This window comes from Drosophila sulfurigaster, chromosome 2L, assembly GCF_023558435.1.
Source record: "Drosophila sulfurigaster albostrigata strain 15112-1811.04 chromosome 2L, ASM2355843v2, whole genome shotgun sequence".
NCBI classification, from domain to species: domain Eukaryota; kingdom Metazoa; phylum Arthropoda; class Insecta; order Diptera; family Drosophilidae; genus Drosophila; species Drosophila sulfurigaster.
This window is the reverse complement of record NC_084881.1, coordinates 26,410,099-26,430,889: the sequence shown is the minus strand read 5'-3', so window position 1 is coordinate 26,430,889 and position 20,791 is coordinate 26,410,099. Positions and strand designations below refer to the sequence as shown.

Below are 20,791 nucleotides of genomic sequence, written 5' to 3'. Positions count from 1 at the left end.
ATTAATTTTCACGCATCATCGGCAAATATTTTACGATGATGGAAGCGTTCTTTTCACTCTCGATAATTGTTGTCGCCAAGAACAACAAGTTAATTAATTTGGCTAAATGATTTCTCTTAATGGGTACAACATGTTTAATGGCATTTTCGGCGCTTTTGTCACAAAATGCTGAGCAGCAAAACACACACACACACGCGCACAATCAATGAATGACTAACAAACTATGAGAAACGAGATAAAGCTAATGAAACGTTTTAATAGGCTTGTTAAGTTGGCCGCGGTTGGCTTAGTTTGCCTTGTTAAGTTGGCTGCAACAGAATATACACTGAAATACTTTAGTGTAAATATCATTAACGGATTATTATCACGGATTATTACATTGACATTTTCTCAAATTTTGATGAATTAAATTTCATTTTATTTCCTTTAAAAAAATTGCTCCTTTTAAAAGGTTTTTAAACGTTTGAATATGTTTGCTAAGTTGGCTGCGGTTTATTTACTTTATTTACTTAGCCTTGTTAAGTTGGCTGCTACAGAATAGAAACTGAAATACTTTAGTGTAAATATCATAATTGGGAACTGAATTTATTGAGCAAAAATTCATAGATTTTTAAAAAGACATTTTTTCAAATTTTGATATATTCAATTTCATTTTAAAACTTTGAATAGGCTTGTTAAGTTGGCTGCGGTTAGCTTAGCTTAGCCTTGTTAAGTTGGCTGCGTCAAAGTAGAACCTGAAATTCTTTAGTATAAATATTTTTAATGACAACTGATTACCAAAATATTTACTGATTAACGTATAGAAATATTTTTTTGTATATTTAATTTCATTTTTATTTCCTTCAAAAAACTATTTTTTAACAAATTCGAAATTACTTAATTGGCTATTTATAGCTATATATTTTCTTTGAAGCTCAAAATAGAATGTTTTTAAGAATATTGATTTATAGCAAACTAAAGTGAATGAGTATTTCAGGGACTAGCAAAGATGCTTTAATTATGCTGTTAAATATTTATTATAGACGTTTTTATAGTTTTTCCAATTCACTTTGAAATTTGTATAGAGATAGCGTATTCTCTAGCCGTTGCTGTCCTTTCACTTTATGACCAAGCCCATAGACCTCAAACCGTTTTTAGCAGAATTTTGCGCAAAACTGTCAAAATGACAACTGTCAAATAATTTCAGCTGCGAGCAAATGTTCAAACTCATTAAACAAAACGGCCAAAACACAAGCAAATGACAACCGAACAACAACAACAACAAAGTTGAACAAAAAGTTGTCTCTAATTAGAAATAAATCGAAAATGTTTGCTGCCCATTTTATATTTTTGATGTCAATGCTCAAAATTCAGCAGCCATTTCCATTCCCATTTCCATTCTCATTTCCATTGCCCACTTGCCATTCGTATTCGCATTCAGATTCCGATTCTCATTCACATTCACAAAATGTTCATTCGCAATTTCCCATCTCGTGCGTTGTTTTTGTGTGTGTTGAGCTTTCAGTTTCAGTTTCGGCGCATTTTTCGCTCAACAATTTTCAAAAATATCAACTGTCAAATTGTTCGCAGCAAATGTAACTCACATTTTCCCTCTTGACAGTTGCCTCATGTGAATGAATGTGAGTGTTTATGTGTGTGTGTGTGAGTGTGTCTGGGCCTGGTTAACATTTTAGATTGCCATTTTGCCGGAGAGCAGATGAACAAGAAGAAGAAGAAGAAGCAGAGGACACACATCGTGCTGACAATTTTTTGACACAGCTGAAAAATCTCGCACGAAAAAAATATATATTTCGTCTATTGTTTTGTTTTTGCTAAAATCGCAATTCGGGTTTGTCAACTCTTGTTTGCTTCTCATTCGGGGGCGAGCTGCAGGCTTTTCACTGACGTGTGAGTGGGCGTGGCATTTTGATACATAATTATGCCAGACACTTCATGCAGCCTGTCCAAGGCTACTTACATTGTCGCCTTCCCCCTCCTGATGCTTGACAATGCCACCAAAAATAGAAGAAAACAAAGCAGCATTCAGAGTCATTCTTTTGTTTGACAATTTTTTGACATTTCATCTGCAATCATAAACTGCGAAATTTTTGGTTTTAATAAAGTGTGTGTTTCCCCCATTCAAATTACTTTCGAAAGGGGAATTTTATTTAATCCAAGTGTCGAATTTCATTTTATTCAACACTTGCTAACCTTTACATGAATATGTTTATGCTTTTTTGGAAATTAATCAATATGTTTTGTTATATTGAGCACCAGGATGTTAATACCGGGAAAAAAACGAACAATGAGATTTATTTTAATGCTAACATTTCCAAATGTTTGTACACACAATAAAGGCAGTCGCAGCTTTCGCAGTTATTTCGAAAGTAATTAGTAAAAACATTAATAAAATATTGAAAAAAAAAACATTTATCTTATTTCGAACTTTAATGATATTGAACGAAAGTCCTTAAAATATATAGAACCTTTCGACTGTGAGGTTCCCTCTACCCATTTTCAATAACAGGAACCAAGTTCGGAAGTATTCGTAAAATATACTGAATAAATACTGAAATACACGGTATGCTATATTTGGTATTAATATACCAAATTAATATACCGAAGAAAGGCCAAAATATAGATCTATTATACCGACTAAATACCACAATATTCATATTATATAAAATATACCAAATTAAAATACCAAATAAATACTAAAATATGACAATATGCTGTATTATTACTAAAATATACCGAATTAATATACTGAATTAATACTAAATTATGCCATATTTGGTATCTATAAGAACATATTTGGTATATCAATGTAATAATACCAAATGTAGATATACCAAGTTTGTCTACTTTTGGTATTAGTATATTGATATACCAAATAAGTCCCTATACATAAATACTAAATTGTAGTTGTCAATTGTAAAATGATTAGCAATTACAAGTTGAAGGAATTTTCAATTAGAAGCACTTAATAAGCTAATTTAATTGTTTGCAAAAAATAGTGAATAATAGAAATGGAATCTCAAATAATATGAAACAATCTTAAGACCAATTAAAATGCTTCTCTTCATACCCAACTTTATGTCTCATTTGCGCACATTTACCTCGAGATGTTCGCAAATTTGTGAGATAAATTCTGAAATTAGAAGATGCTCGTGTTTATGGCCAAATAAATCAGGTGACAAATTGCGAAAGTCGACTTCTTCCCCACACACTTTAAATTTACACTCGCCACACACGAATCAAAACGAATCAAAATGCCAGAAGCCCCCAAAAGTTGTGCAGTGCAGTCTCATTTGTTTTTTTGGTTTGCAGCAAAACTGAAAGTCGTAAAACTGAATTTTTAATGCCATTCCGGGGGGGCAAGTTGCAAGTTGTGAACGATAGATGAAATCGAGAGAAGAGCAGAAGTAAATAGAAGGAGAAGGAGATGGAATTGGAGTTGGTGAGGGATTTGAAGTGAGTTGGGCAGTCGGAAGAGCAGGCGAACCATCATTTCAAAATATCGTATCGTAAATTTTCAAGTTAACATCAAAATTGTGAAAATTATGTACAATTCGCAACAACAACAACGATGAGGAGGAGGCCAGTACGAACATTCATAACCAAATTTATTGCAAATAAGAAAAATGTACGCCACACGATGCAGAGACAGAGCTCTAGTGTAGAAGACAGGACATTGGTCGAGCAAAAAGGACACGGCGACTGGGAGCAGTCAGAGCAGTGAGCAAGGATAAAAGACAAGGACATGAATGTGGCGAGTGTGGAGTGTTTTGTAGGTTCCATTCGCTGGTTCGTGGTCAGCAAAAATGCTGAGGAAAAATACATAGATGAAAAGCAGAGCATAAAAAACATAAATTCAAGAGCAAAAAAAAAAAACACCAACGAACGAGCGAACGAACCAAAAACAAATAGCAGCAGCAACGGCAGCAAAAGAGAGAGAGAAAGAATGATGAAAGACAAACATGCGCCACAAGGATAATGGACAAGCAGGACAGAGGGAACGGAGCTCAGCTCAGGACATTTTTGTGGGTGTTGTCCGCACACAAAACTTTTGCACAACTAGCAAAAGGGGGAGGCAACAGTGCAAAGCGGGGGGAAGCTGAGCTGGTTTCCATCAAAACAAACAACGGAGACAACAGTTGACGAGCGAGTGAAGCAGAGAAAGAGTGAGAGAGATAGAGAAGCGAGGCGACCAAATAATATCCTCTTATTCCTGTACTCCTTTTTTTCTTGTTGCTGTGTGTCGGAATGTTTGTCGAGCTAGAGATAAGAGCAAGGCATGGCAAAGAGTGGGACACTGAGGGGGTTAAGGGGTGTGCCTAGAGCGAGTCAAATCTCAGAACTGAAGCTGCAACTTCTCGCATTAAATGTACAACTGTCAAACCACTGAGTGAGAGAGAGAAAAGGCTACAAATACATATATACTATATATAGAGATATAAAACAAATTATCGCAAAACATTTTGGATTGTCTGCATTTTTGGCAGCAACTCAACTATATGCAGATTTCTAATATGCCATATTTAGATGAGTTTTAAACAAAGACATTCAGCTGGGAAAATTTCGAAATTTCTAGTCACAATTCAAATGATTCTTTAGATAATGATGCCATATATTTATGTGACAGATAGCTCTAATATATTTAAAAAGTTTTACATTGGTTTTCCTTGATTAAAAAATTAAATGAATTAGTACTAAAATATTCCGTAGGCTATATTTGATATGAGTATAAGATATACCATATTAATATACCGAATAAATACTTAAATATATCATATGCTGTATTTGATATAAGTATAAGATGTACCAATTAAATATACCGAATAAATACTAAAATATACAGTAAGCTATATTTGGTATTAGTATATTCATATGCCATATTTGAATACAAAAAAATGGACAAGTAGTTTAACAAGCTGGTTTATTTTATACTCTATATATTTAGAATGTAACACTATATCAATATACCAAATATGGAATTCGGTATATTTTTGCGGTATATATTTTAAGAATAATACCGCACTGTCTTATTCAAAATGGAATGCAGGTATCTCACAGCTTTCTTACTTGTTTTTAGTGACTTGCTGTTTAATTTAAATTTGATCAACTTGTTGAGTTTTAAGAAATGTTTTGTAAAATCAACTGCAACTGACTTAGCTTTTGTATACTGAACTTTATTACTTTAAGTCACAAAGAAGAACTTGCAATTACTCCTTAGTATACAAAAACATCTTCAAATGCTTCAGAAATAGTTTCAACACAATTGAATATTTTTTAAGAGTTTTTTGTAATCATAGAAATTGCAATTCCTTCCCAAGAAGAACCTCTTAAATTATTACAAAACTAGTTTTCAACACAAGTCCACAACTAATCATATTTCATAGTACTTCAGTTTTTTGCCTCACTTGCCTTCCAAATCAGTTATCCTATTGGCTTAACTTGGCTTGTATCTGGGCTTATATAAAATAAGTTGGGTTCTTTTTGGGTTTGTTTATGTAATGTGCAGAATATTGACGAGATGTCCTTCCATTTAATGTTTCACTTGCTACACTTTATATCCAGTTTTCTTTTTTTTCTGGTATTGACTGCAGTCAATTGTTGTGTTTGTGTTTTCATTTTTGGCCTCTGTAATTTGTGTTATTTGGCCATAAAGTTGATGGTTGGCTCGTTTGTTTGACATTCCGCAGGACATGGCTCGACTTTCCTCTACTTCGAAAGCAACAACAACAGTAGCAACATATTTTATTTTTCCTAATGATAGCGCACAAAATGTCTCCAAGGGCCACAAAAGAGAGAGAGAGAGAAAGAAAGAGAGAAAATGGCAACGCCAAAGGAAAACAGCAAGAAGAAAGAAGAAAAGCGCACATAAAATGTGAAATTTATGTTTGGCTTTCCTTTGTTTTTACTCAAATCGTACGTAGATTATACAGAATTATGACGAGCGCGTGTCTATCCATCGAGCAGGACAATGGACTTTGTCCCCCTCACTCACCACTCAAGAGGGGGGATTGAACACTGGCTTCTTGTCCTTATCGTTCTGTCCGGCGGCGTCCTGTGTAAATAGTTTTCATAAATTAATTTTATTTCGCTTGTGGAGCCATCATGTTGCCGCCATGTTTTTCTATGCTTCGCCTTCGTTGTTGTTCTATTGCATGAGAGGAGGGGGAACTGGGGGCAGGGTAACGAGGGGGATTCCGGGGCTTGGCAACCAATTTTCCCCGAACAGTTTCATATTTCTTTCCTAATTGTGCGACATTTTGCGCTCGTCTCTCTGTGGAAATTGACGTAAATTAGAGCACTTTGCGTCGATTTGCGACGATTTGCTCGACACACACACACACAAACACACACACACACAGCGCTGATATCGGAAATACATAAATATTTATGTATATGGCCCCGATGTGAGCATGGTTTATCGTCATGCATATATACATGCATAAATAAGCTAAGCATGAATTACGATCGTAAACAAGTGCGCCAAGTACTTTCAATCGCCACTCAAGCCAAGAATCCTTGAAATCAAAGAAGCTTCCACAGTTGTTAAAAGCTGCGACAATTGATTGTTTTTATTAATTATTAGTAGAGTGTAGCTCCAGCTTAGAAAAGAAAACAAAATAATAGATTAAGAAAACCAATATTATATTAGATTTTAGATAATAGTAATTAATAAATTAGTTTAGCTTTCTTATAAATAAGTGTAAATTGAGTTATGTCTGACTGTAAAAAGAAAAACAAGACATTTAAAAGAAAATAATTGACTTGGATTTAGGAAAGATATGTGAAATTATTAAAATAATGAAAATTGATTGTTTTTATTAATTATTAGTGGAGTGAAGCTCAAGCTTAGAAAATGAAAAACAAGTTTTGTACAACGAAATAATAGATTATGATATTATTGTTTAGGTAATTAACAAATATTAATTATACAGTTTAGTTAATTGTTAAAATAGACGGATTGGAAATAAAAAAGAGAGAGAGAAAAAAAAAGTTTCTTACAACAAAATAATATATTTTGATTTAGAAAACCAATATGATATTATTATTTAGGTACTACAAAATAATACACTATAATTTATTTAAGGGTAAATTTATAAAAAATGTTGTTTCAATTTAGTTGCTTCAGAGAAAACTATATAATTTTTATCTTGATTTAAGAATGAACTTTCATGGTTCAATTTCGACATCATACTTGTATACAGACCCGAGTTCACATAGATATCTTAGAGCGTTTAAGAAATATAATATATGACTGGTTTTCATATATGCTGTTCCTAATAATGTAAGAAGCTCGTCTGCTAAGTTTCGTTGCATTTCACTTATCAAAAGCTGAGTTCACTTAGTTATTTCTTGATCTTCTGTAAATATTTGCATTGGTTTCATTTATTATATTACTAGTAAAATTTATAAGCCAATTTTACAAAGTTCTTATTGACATTAGAATTTTAAACACTGAGCTGCTATAGTTGAGTTATCTAAATTAATAATAAAAGAATCTTATAAAGGAAACAAATTATTAAGATAATCAGTATTGAATTTTAAACGCTGAGCTGTGAAGGTTTAGTTATCTGAATATCTCAATAGTTTTTCTTATTAATAAATGAATCTAATAACGGAATCAATTCCTGAAGATAATTTTGAAATTTAATCTCTGAGCTGCTATAGATTTAGTTATCTAAATATCTCAATAGTTTTTCTTGTTTAAAAAAGAATTTTATAAGGGAATCAAATCGTTTAATCATTTCTATGATACAAAAGCTTTCAGACATTCAAATTAATAGCTAGAATGAGTTGACTTCGCGTTGACTTCAGCTGAGATTGGTAACTCATCATAATTGTGATAGTTCCGCATTGGCAACTGTTGCCGTCAGTCTTGATTTGGAGTTGCTGCATTTGAGTTGGCGACAACATCGTGAAATGTGCAATGTGCAACCCTTGTTGTAGCTGACTGCTGCTGCAAATGTCCAAAAATATCAAGGCCCCGCACCAATTATGAATAGAACAATTAATCTCTAATTATGGCTGAACATCTGTCAAGCGAATTATTAGCGAAAAATGAAATGAAATGAGCTGAACTGAAATGGAAATCAACAGCAGCAGAAGAAGAAAAAAAATACAACTTGAGATCGTGCTGACGACCTCACAGATCATGATGCTGCTGCTACCGCTTGCCTCTTTCCCCTTCCTCTCTCTGCCTCCTTGGCGACCTTCTGTTGATCTGCTTTTCGCTGATCGGATTATGACAAGCAACGACAGAGCACAACGACAGACAGACAGACAGACTTGCGGCGTTTGCAAACTTGCAGCGCATTTGCAGACAATGTTGACGACGGCAACAGATGCAACGTGCAACGTGCTACGTGCCACGACATGGGGCACGGGGGCCACAAACTGAAGACTGAACATGTTTCGCTCTGTGTTTTGGCTGGCAACTGTGGCGACTGCTGTTGATTGCCGTCTGATCGTCACTTGATTTGGATTAAGTGAAAATTCATTAGATCATTTTCAATGAATCGCTCTGTGAGGCGCACAACCGCACAACAACAACAATTTTCGACTCGTAAGTTGCAACTTATCGCCAACTAAGTATGCCAATTAGTTTGTATTAGCGCCACGATCTCCTCGCATAGAATTTGCAGTTGAATCGCCGCCGATTAATGTCAGGAAGTCGCCATCATCGGACGATCTCCGATGGAGATCTCATTGTAAGCTCATTAACTAGCTGACAGCTACACGACAGTAAAAATAAAAGAGAAATACAGCTAGTTTTGATATTATTGTTGATGCTTCATATCCGTTTTATCGCTTGATCGATATGCAATCTGACAGACCTGGGAAATCTATGCAATCGATGTGGGGGAAATGAGTAAGAATAATCTTGTGATGAGCTTAGAATAATTCACAGTAAATAGGAAATTATTATATGTTAATAAGTTATTATTGAACACAAATAATTTCAAAGAAAAGGAAATCCAATAAAAGTTTATTTATGCCATTTATTGATACTAAGATAAGAGAGAAAATATGTTCGTATTATAAAAATTATTTGGATTTTATCCATTATTTATTGATAAAAAGATAAGAGAGAAAATATATGCCAATTATAAATATTATTTTGAATTTAATATTTATTACACTCAAATACTTATTAGAAACCTAATTGCATGGAAAGGGAATGTTTTCTTATTATTATTTCCCAACCTTGACTCAAACCTTTCCAATAAAGAGATTTGAAAAGCGTTATCCGGATTTCAAAATTGTTTCCAATATATTTTCATTTGTTATTGAATTGTTAAAAAGCGCAGAAAATAATTTTACAATTTATTAGCCTAAACCGCAACTAATAAATTTATTTGAAGGTCAGAACTCAATATTATAATATAATATTTCAACAAAAAAAAGTATTTTTTGCAAATGTATCAAAGGTCATTATTAAATCAGTTATTATATCAAAATATGAAAATATATTTATAATGTAATTACTTAGCACAAAGAAAACCCAAAATATTTTCGAATACTAATATACTAATATATTTATTGCCTTATCTTTTGTATAGAACTTTAACTTAAAGCACTTCAAGCTTATTTTCGTATTATTTTTTTTTTAAATATTCTCTTTTACAAATATTTTTAGGACCGATTTTTCAATGTCTCAATAAGTCTTAATGTTCGTACACACTGATTTATAAGGACTTTTCCATTTTTATAATGTCAAAAAAGCTAGATAAGTATGTACATATGTACATTTAATATATGTATGTATGGTCGCTAGTACTGCTATTTCAAAGTTCACAGATGTAGTAATATATGTACGTACAGCTGTAAACTTTGAAATAGCAGTGCAGCGACCAACGCGTTTACAATTAAAGCAAACACACTACTATAATAAAAAAAACTTTGAGACAAAATTATATGTATATAATATATTAATAATTTGTTGTTGCCACCAGCTACAAAAAAGCTGCGAAAAGTTCTACATAACTTTATTGCTACTTTGAAAAATTTAATTTTGTTATAGAGAACCTTGTTGAGCAAAAAATTTTTTATATACAATAGCTATAGATTACTTTATTGAAAGATTGAAATAAACCTTGCAGTCATTGTACTATCTAATTTGTTTTTAGACGAAGTAAGCAACTGATTAAGTGTTTTTTGCACCTGGGAGGCAAGAACATATAAAAAGTTGTAAAGGAATTGTTTTTGAATAATCAAGTAATCTTAAATAGACAATTTTATTAGCAATTACACATAACAAGTTGTATATAATATAATACAGTCTTAAATGTCAAATTTTCATCAATTAAATGTCAACTACAAGTGCAACACGCATCAAGTTTACAACTCATTTGCAGCATTCAACTGGCAATTGAGTTGCATTGATGGATTACTGTCCAAAGGACTCGCAAAAGGAGTTGCCAAAAACGCAGACAGGATAAATCGTTTGAGTGGCAAATAAACATGCAAATGCCGCAATGAAGCAGCCCTAAAGAAGAGAAGAAGAGAGACAAAGGAAACTCTGACAGGCAGGACAAACTGTATGTAGAAGCAGCTGTTTGTCCTTGTTGACTGGTCAAAGTGATCAAAGCGGACAAGTGGAGTCCATTAAAACACTACCAAACAGAGACAGAGAGAGAAAGAGAGAGAGCAAATGATGGATGTGCCTAAGGCGAAATGCAGGCGAGAGTTGTGTGCAAAAAGCAGCCAAAAAGTCACAGGATAAAGGATAAAACAGAGACGCCTGACGGATGGCCAAAACACTGAAGCTCAGATAAACGAAGTTCAGTTGAGAGTTGAGAGAGTTTGAGTTTGAGTTGTGCAAAGTGCAGTGAACGAGGGCGAAGTGCGGATGCCTGAACTGAATACCAATCAGAGAAACAATTGCAAAATGGAGCGAGCGCTGGACTCTCGTGTCCTGCGGAGGTCCTGTCTGACAGGATGTGATGGCAATTTAAGTCAGACGCAGTCACTCAGAGTGGAGAGTGAAGACTGGAGCGGGGGGCGTGGCAAACGCCTACTGCCACAGCGGACGCGGACCAATTGTTCGCACGAATAGCAAAGAAAGGAGTGAAAGAGAGGGGTAGAGAGCAGGAGAGAAGAGGAGAGGAAGCAGGCGCTCATGAAGTCATTCACTCAATTTATCGTTTGATGAATGTCCTGGCAGATAGCCGTGTCCATGCACACACGCAGCCAAATGTCCTCGCATGTCCTGGGTGTTGATGCTGATGCCATCGCACACACACACACACTTACACACTCACACACTTGCACACACACACGCACAGAACACATTTAATGGCCATTTGAGCAGTTGATAAACGTTTCGCTCGTTTGCGTTGATGAAATGTTGTCGTTGCTCTTGTCGTCCTTGCTGCCGTTGTTGCTGTTGCTGCTGTTGTTGCTGTTGTCCTTGTTGCATTGTTTATTTATGCCTGGAGCATATGGAGCAGCATCCTCTCTCTCTCTTTATACAGTCTGCATTTTAGTTTTTGGCGCTTATTTCTAATTGTTTTTGTTTAGCTTTTTGCCCCGCTGCCTTTTGATTTACGATTCGCTCGCTTTTTTGGCAGCTCACTTCACTCTTCTGGAACTCTATTCTCTTCTCTCTTCTCTCTTCACTCCTCTAACTGCAATTGCTTTGCTGACAATGACACTATTATGATGTCAGACACTGACAGGCGACAAACTCGTTCACATCGTTCACCACTCGCAGCCTTCTATCCCCTTTCCATGCTTCACTTGCTCAGCTTTCCTCACTCACACACACATTGCAACTTCCTGCAGCGTTTTTTGATTGATGATTCAACTTGCAGTTCAACATACATATGCATAGAAGTTTTTGGAAGTGTTTTGTTAGGAGATGTTCTACATTTAAGAGTAATTAATAACGAGCTAAGAATATAAATATTTGAATTTTTAATACTTAGAATTAAGGCTGTCGTTTAAATAGAATATATATTAGGTTGGCCAAAAAGTCTTGCGGTATTTCCGATATTATAGTATATTATAATAGTTTTATTTATTTTCGTCATTTAATATAAAAATAAGAAAACAAGTCGAGTACACTCGACTGTGAGAGACCTGCTACTACTTTTGAATACAAACAGTGGGGTATTATTCTTAAATTGTACACAATTATAACATAATTAATACTAAATAATACCGAAATAATACTAAAATATACTAAGGACATATTTGGTTTATATAGATATTAAAAGTATGCCAAATTGTCAGCCAAAGCAACTAAGAAGTAAGGTCTATCTCTTATGGTTTCTAAGATTTAGGTGTTCATACGGATGGACGGACAGACAGACATGGCTCAGCTCATCAAGAATATATCATATATATTCAGAAAGAGTCATCTTCGACCCCATTATGTATGTATATACATATACATTTGTATGTCGAAAATGCCTCTTTCTGCTTTTCTTGCAGTCTCAAAATTATATAATTATGTACAGATTATTTTCAATTGTTGTGAGTAAATCGTTTCAGAAGATTTACTGGATTGAATGCTAATTAATGACAATTCAACCAATTTCAATAACTTGTAATTGCGTAAATCAATGTTATACCCGTAATTTTAGACACGACTGTAACTGTTAATTCTTTTCTTTATCTTTGCAGTTGCCAGTGTTGCAAAATGCGCTCAGTAAGTTGACTTCAAGATGGCGCTAGTGGTAAAGAATTAAAAAAAGTGACAACGAACAAAATCGGTGTTGATAAACGCGCTAAGTGATTTGTGTTAAAGATGGCGCTACAGTGGCGTCTTGAATTGAGTGTACGCTAGTGTTATACGTGATATACAATGAACACCGAAGGAATAATTCAATGAAAGTTGGAAAGGAATACATCCCATAATTAATATTAAATAAAGAGAAAGGTAAGTGCATTTGTTTTTAATATATACATTATTCTCTTTTATAAATATAATCATAAAACGACATTAATCAATAGTGTATATCACAAATCAGCAATTTTGATTATATGAATTACAAAAGAATAGTTCAGCTTCGCAATATATTTCACTGTATATACTTATCTATATTACAATTGGATACACTTTCATATTGTGGTCATGAGTTTGTGCTCTATAAATATTCGGGTGCTGAGCCACAAACCAAATGCCATTTCAGCAAAGTAAGTGGCAATTAATCAAAGCGCTAAACGAGAAAAATTCGCGAAATGGAAATGGAAAAGCCATAAAAACATATGAATGAATTGTATATTGTATATTGTATGTTCGTATTCATATATTTTTGTAATCGATAAATCAAACAAATTACAACGAGGCAAAAACAAAACGATCGAATACAAAATGAAGTAAAATTAACAAAAATGTGATAACAACAAAATGACAAAAGCAAAAGCAAAAGAAAACGAAAACGATGCGTTTTGCTTTTTAAATTTATCATAAAAATGCATTTGCAATTCCAAAAAAAAATAGAATAAAAAAGCTAAACAACAAAATCCGAGAAAGTAACGGGGAATTTCCCATTCATTTGGGCATTTTTACGCGGGTGGAGGAGGAGAGGAAGAAAGGGATAAAAAACAAAAGTGGGGAGGCAACAACAATTCAACACTAATAATTCGCTTTTATTGAGTGTTTCTGGTGCAATAAAAAATATTTCTGTTTCTGTTCGGATTTCTCTTTGCCTGGTCATAAAATATTTTTGTGAATACCCTGGGAAAGAAGTGTTTCATAGGGTATGCTCAAGTATTAATATATTATATGTATGAAAGTTTAGAAATTAAAAATCAAATAAAAGTTTAAAATAAATTCATTGCAACACATTTAATTTAAGTACTTTTAAGTGTTTCTTATTAAAATCAATTTTATTCTAATTTAAGTTTAAATATTCTTTATATATTTTAAGAATTTAGATGAAAAATTTAACTTAAAAAAATACATATTGAATATTTTTGAAGCGAATTAAACTATTTTATAAGAATAATTAATTTATTTTATTTTAAATATAAATACTTTTTACAACACTTATTAAATTTTGTTTATTCTCTTTATTATTTTATATATTTCCTTTATATTTTATTATTTTATTCTAGTTTGAACATAAGTATTTTTCATGAAATAAAAAGAATTTATTAATTTTTCTGTTTATACAGTAAAAATAGGAATAGGAATAGGACTATTTATAAATATGAATATTTATAAGGCTAAATTATCACTTATTTCCTTCTCATATTTCTAATAGTATTTTCTAAATGAAGTGTATTTAAATTCCTCTTCTATTTATAGAACAACTTCTTTCAAATTCTGCATTTCATAAAAATCGCCCGTCAATTGCTGTAATTTTGCATTTCTAATAAATACAGGGCATCTGTAGGTGCAGCACACTCCTTCTCTCCAAACATATTTGTGTTTTTTATTCAAAAGCTTGAAGTTGCATCGAAACGCAACAAATGCAGCGAAAGGATTGTGAATTTTCGGCTGCACTGAAAACAAAAAGTGAAGGAGTAGGAGGGGTAGGAGTGTGGCTAGGGTTACCAGAGGAATAGGGTTGTCTCTACGTGTTGGGGTGAAGGGCTTTTGGGGTCTATTAAAGCAACTTAACGAGCCAACAAATTACTACACGTCATAAAAGCAAATCACAAACCAAAAACAAAAAAAAAAAAACGAGAAGCCAATGAATTGCTAAAAATAAAATCGAATTCGAAACGGAGTGAGTGTGTGTGAGTGTGAGTGAGTGCACTCATGAATGCCCAGGCATAATCATAATGATTTAGGAGCACAGCTGTGTTAGCGGCTTTACCTGGATTTTCATATGCCAATTTATGTCTGCCATCAAAATTGGACAGCGACAAACTTTTTTGTGGTTAACTCAGGCGATGAAAGTGGTGATGAAAACGGAAAGCTAAAGAAATATTTTTAGTAGACATAACTTAGAAGTTTGTTCTTAAAATAGTTTAGGTAAAACTCTTATTAAAATGTAAAGTAACTAACCAAGCATTGAAATATAGTAAATTTAATAGAAATAATAATATAATACATACATTACGTAAAATTAAGAAAAACCTGATTTAGTAAAATAGAGACAGCTCCTTACAGAGCTTTAAGTTAATTAAAATAATGTATTTGCAAAAATTTAATAGAAGTTAAATAAAATTTTACAAGATTCAAGAGATTTTTCAGAACTTTTTAGATAATTTAAAACAATTTTAATAACATTCAGCTAGTTGAAGAATTAAACAAAATGTTACAACATTTTAAAGATGTGTTTTTAAGACTTTAAATATATAATGTTTTATAATAAAGGTGAGATAGAAATTAAATTAATTAAAGAGACTAGAAATTTTGAAAATGTTTATTAAAGTTTTTGCCGAGACCTTAAGTAAAGTTTTTGAGTATCTAAGTACATTATTTTTTCCACCTTCCCCTTCTATAAAAAACACCTTCAACTTCTATTCACACTCGCACTTTAATCAGCTGTAATTAGGATTACAAATTTTGGCTTGGTTTCATTAACAAAATTACAAAACGATTACAGACTATAATATTAAGAACTTGTGTCGCATTAAACACTAAATTAAGCCAAAGCTTTGTCACTGGGTTCCTCATCGGAAAACGGAAAACTGTTCTTAGTCTGTTGACTATTCCTGCTATCCCGGGTGCTCTTGTTATTCCCGCTGATCTTGCTGTTCCCACTGTTCTGACTGTTCCGATTAATCTCGCTGTTCCCTTTGCTGAGTTGACTGAACCTGCTGCTCGATCCATCGACATCGCTGCCACTGTAGACCGAGTGAATGGAATATCTTTTGCGGGCATCCTCTAAACGCTTCTCCACCGATCGTCGCTTATAGCGATGCACAACTCCCTCCCGGACGAAACGTCCGTCATCATTTAACCGAATGGCATCCGGATGACGTCGCATCCAGGTGCGCGGCAGTTGCGGATTGAAGGGTTCATGGGTCAAAATCGGCACCTGAGCACCGTAATAGAAACGAGGAAGCACCGTCGGTTCTTCGACATCGATGTGCAATGTCCCCGGCTTGCGGTGAGCTGCGTGTTTTTTTTTCGATGTCACTGAATTGTGATGCGACTTTTCGATCAAATGATTGTAGTTCCGGGACAATTCATGCGTCATCCGCTTCATGTGCTCCACTTCGCCCTTGACAGCCATTTTCAAGTTCAATTCACGCATTGCATCGAGCATTTCCTGAAGATTGTTCTCGAGTCCCGTTTGTTGCTTCACCGACAACACGAGACGTTTTAATTCACGACTTCGCGCTGTGCACAGATTATCAGAAAGCAATCGATAAAGGGCTTTGGTAACCTGTCGCTCTTCTTCACTCCTTTCGTGTCCCTGCAAAGAACCCCAATCCAACACTGTCACCTCCGCCTTGATAATATCATCGACCACCTCTTGCGATGGTTTATAGCACCACATTTGACTCAGGTGCTTTGTATAACTGTCCCAACTATCGCACAGCAACGACTGCGATCGACAGCCACCGAGTTGATACCGCTCACTGAGCTGAAAACGCCTCCGGATTCCATTTGCTCGAGCTAGGGAATCGGGTCCGATCCCAGCACGTTGGGAAATCTTTTCGGAACGCGCGGGTTTCACTTTCTTTTCCACTGGCAACGGTTTAGGGACTTCCTCCCTTGACTTGTCCTGTCGCAGCAGCTGCTGCATCATTCCGAGCAGCTTCTGCAACACGTCCGGTTGAAAGGGATTCCTCACGTTGCCATTGCAATCGAAAATTCCCGCATAGTAATCGCAGATGTTGACCTGCGAGAACGGAACACGGCTCAAGTTCCACGCATGTCCTCGAGGATTCAGTATCCTGGCGAAATTCTGCAGCGTCAGCGTGTACAGAAACTCAAACACAACGTCCGCGTGGAGTCCTAGAACCCTGCCCAGTGCCAGGATAATGTTCCGATTCGTCGCATACCAAAAATCCTTGTGAGATTTCCCGCTGAATCTTGATTTTAGTTTCGTTGGCATTTCATTGCGCCACTTCCATTTAGTTCGCTCTGAGATGTTTAATACATTTTTGACTACGCCAGGGTTGCAACCTTTGATGATGCTGCCAGGGTTGCCACTGCATTGGGCAGCTGTCAACCGTTGGAAGCATTTGCAGAGATTGCTACCCAGACTGTGGCCGCCTTTGCTGATGAAACACATTTTCCTAATTCTGCTAAAATGAAACCAGTTTTTTCCTATCACTTTGACAGCTCCCAAAAATATTACTTGAATTGTTAAGGTATATATTTGCAAAAAGTCCTAAAAATATTAATTTATTACGATTAATTACAAAAAAATATTTATTAATTAATTATTTTTAAATTGTAATTTTAAATAGCAAAAATATGGTATTCTACAATAATAATTATAATAATATTATATATTCCTACGGAATCAAACAATATTTATAATAATAACATATTCGAAATTTTTAACTTACAATTTTTAGAATGAAAAAATACGGTATTCTATTATAATAAAAACATATTTCAAAGTAATTAAAAAATGTTTATGTTTTAGTTAAATTTTTATCACAAAGAACAATAATACTTTTTAATTTTTTTAGAAATAGTATCTAAAAAATTAAGGTTTTTCGAAAAAATACATATTAAAAAAACCTAGTTATATCGATTTTAATAACTTTAATTTATTATCTTAAAAATTTATGTTTTTTTAATTATGATAATAAAACCAAATAAATAGTTTTTTTTTATAATATCCAAAAATATTCTTTGAAACATCAATTTAGGTATTTAATTTTCAGAAACTTTGAAATATTCCAGTTAACTTCAGTTAATTAACTTCGTATTTAAATTATTCGACGTAGATCTTACATTTTGATACTCTCTCTTTCTATATCTGAATACTAGAAATTTTCTTAGAATGTAGAATAATTCAAAAATAAATTATATTTTAGTGTAATGCTATTTTAACTATGTGTGCTTTATTCCATGTTCATTTTACTCAGCAATTCACATCCCTAAGTTATATTTTAGATATCAAATTGTTAATCAATAATCAAATTCCGAATTCTTCGAATTCCGAGTAAATAACTTCTACTTAAATCGATAATTATCGACGCTCTTCGATTGACAATTGTCAATTATGCAAATGAAAACGGTAAAGCGACAACTGCAGAAAAAAAAACACACACACACATAACGACAAGTGAAGAGTGCAACAATAAAACACGTCAAAAGATGAGACTCATCGTGTGAGTGTGGGGGAGGGGTGAACATTGTCTGACAGTATGTGAGTGTGTGTGTGTTTGCAGTAGCTACAACAAAAACAATTAACGCACACAACAAGACACAGCAGCGCAGGCAGCAAAGCAAAAACAAAACGACAAAAAAAAACGTAACAAGCCGTACAACTAGCAGAGCTCATTGGGCGAGCAAGCGAGATGGCACGAGGCGCTGCGCAGGCAAGTGCGAGCAGCACAGTTTGACAGCAGTCAAGCAATAGGGGAACACAAATAAAACACACACACACAGAGAGCGCAACAAGAGAGAGAGTGAGCGCGAGCGGGAGAGCGTAAATCTGCTAGCAGGGGCAATGCGCTGGGGAAGTGAATGGAACATGGCAATGAAACAGCGCGCAGCGTCTGCAAAAGGGGAATGTAAGAGAGACTGTGAGAGCGAGAGAGTGCCAATTGGAGTACGCTCACGCTGAGAGCAGTGTACAGCGCAGCGAGAGCGTCAGACAACGTGTTGTTATTGTTGGCGCTCTTCTGACAAACAAATACAGACGCGCTGCATGTGCAAACTTTGCCGGCAAACGTTGGCAGCGACGCCAACAGCGACTGCAGCAGCGCCGGCGACCTCCAAGCACTTCACCCCGCTACACAGTCAACAAACTGTTAGAGTGGGCATTTGTTTGTGTAATGCGGCTAATAAGAAAGAGTTGTACAGCGTGGGTATTACAAAGCTAATTGGCAAGTGTTAAGTTTTCACAATTCCAATAAGCATGTCGGTAGTCTTGCTTTCTAGTTAGACTCCACTTGGCATTGTAGCTAAACAGCTGTCTCGCTTTCGCACAAGCATCTGCTTGATCTCTTCGCGCCTAACTAGATGCTTATTGGATCTCAAGCGTTTTTATCGATAGATCACAGCTAATTATCGAATCGCTCATATTATTTAAGCAGCTGTCGAATTGTTATGCACTTTGATCTAAAGAATTATGATTCGCGCATGATTAACACCTTCTGATTGGCAGCATCACACACTATTCAATTGGATTCTGGTTGGATTCGTCAGTTCACACCTGAGTTCAATAGAGTTGCGAGTTCAAAGGGCGCCGCCGCCGAACAAAACAAACAAATAAACAAATTGAGAGCAGATATATTAAATACTGAACAATTGAAACAATTCAGTTGAGTTCATAAGCAACAGGTTCGTCAGCGACTCCGTTTGAAGTCCACACAGAGGAAGCCGCCTTTAATCTTGGCCAGCATCTCGATTTCCAATTGGTCCAATTGAAAGACACTTCCGCAGTCGGCGCCTTTGATGCTTTCTTTTCACTTTGTGGGTGGCAACAACCACCCAACCAACAAATTCTAGCCCACTCAGTGGCGCCCTCTGGCGGCCGATTGCCACACATATTTATCAAGCTAATTTTTAATATTTTATTGACTTCTCACTCGCTCTTTCTCTCTCTCCCCCTCTATTTCTCTTTTTCGTTGTTTTCGAGTCCCCTTTGAACTTGTTGCTTCTTCCTCTTCAAAAATATTCAGATCGTAAATTCCATAAAATTATGCGTAAATAAAGTCCACTTTTGATCTCGCCGATAATTCGAAATGTTTTCAATATTATTCAGTCAATATTTAGCAGGCAGTTTTCCATCATCTTTTTGCTGCCATTGTTCTTTGTCGGAAAAGAAATAATTAAATTAACTGAGTGCAATTTCCTCCAGTTTTGTTTGGTTGAAAACATTTTTTGAAGAAATATTTCAGAAAAATTTAAGAAATTTTATAAATAGAATATGAAATATTCAAGTAAAATGTCTATAAATTTCTTATAATATAATTTCATTTCTTTTTTAATATAATAACCTGTTTTCTCATGCTATTTAAAATGAAATTAAAATATGTATTCTTATATAAAAGATTTTAATTTTTTTTTTTATTTAGTATAATTTTTAATATTCTATTCATTTCAATTATCAATTTAATTTTATTTAATTTAAGTATTTTTGTAGTATTTTTTCTGAAGTATTTTGAATATACTAACAAGTATAATATTTTATCGTAAGCATTAATAAAAAGTACATTTATAAGAAAGATTTTATTTTTTCGATTAAGCACAATTTTTTTTATGTTTTTGTATTTCAATTAGAAATTTGTGTTTAGCTTTATTTAAGTATTTTTTGAGTACTGTTTTTTTTAAGTATTTTTAAATTATACCAACTATTAGTGTACCACTGAAAATGTACCAACTAGTATATTATTTTATATTACATATGAAGCTAATTTAAATTTCGTATATCTCTTTATTATTCAAACTAAAAATATACCAGTATATTAATTTACATTACAAAGCTAGAGTAATAATCCAAATATAATATTTTTTCGTCTTATTTTGAGAATTTGTCTTTTTACAGACTAATGTTCGTCGTTTAAAAATATGTTTCTTAAAGTGACCTTAATTTAAGAACATAATTTTTAAGACGAATGTTTTTGAATGTAGTAACTGGTCTTTTTTTTTCATACATACAACTTTCCTTTATTATTCATTTACAATTCATTTATTTTGATATTCTGAACCTTGAAATAGTTGCCAAAATATTTAACTTTTAATTCTAAACCTTGACAG

The 20,791-nt window shown here is 34.1% G+C and overlaps 1 protein-coding gene and 1 long non-coding RNA gene across 3 annotated transcripts in view; one reads left to right on the top strand and one right to left on the bottom strand.

Moving 5' to 3' along the window:
* The window catches only part of LOC133839642 (uncharacterized), a 65,195-nt gene extending 52,323 nt beyond the window's left edge, over window positions 1–12,872 (top strand). Inside the window, exon 3 of one of the 2 annotated variants that reach the window (XR_009894114.1) lies at window positions 12,622–12,872. This is a non-coding gene — a long non-coding RNA (uncharacterized LOC133839642). The remainder of the gene's footprint in view (window positions 1–12,621) is intronic. The other variant, XR_009894115.1, reaches the window with a different exon arrangement.
* A 2,529-nt stretch (window positions 12,873–15,401) lies between these two features.
* On the bottom strand, window positions 15,402–17,212 carry LOC133850149 (uncharacterized). The gene has a single exon (XM_062286144.1). The coding sequence runs from the start codon at window positions 17,139–17,141 to the stop codon at window positions 15,540–15,542; it is 1,602 nt and encodes a 533-aa protein (XP_062142128.1). The 5' UTR covers window positions 17,142–17,212; the 3' UTR covers window positions 15,402–15,539.
* Window positions 17,213–20,791: the final 3,579 nt, after the last annotated feature.

Coding starts and splice junctions, on each gene's coding strand:
- LOC133850149 (XM_062286144.1), bottom strand. CDS start 17,141: ATGTGTTTCATCAGCAAAGGCGGCCACAGTCTGGGTAGCAATCTCTGC.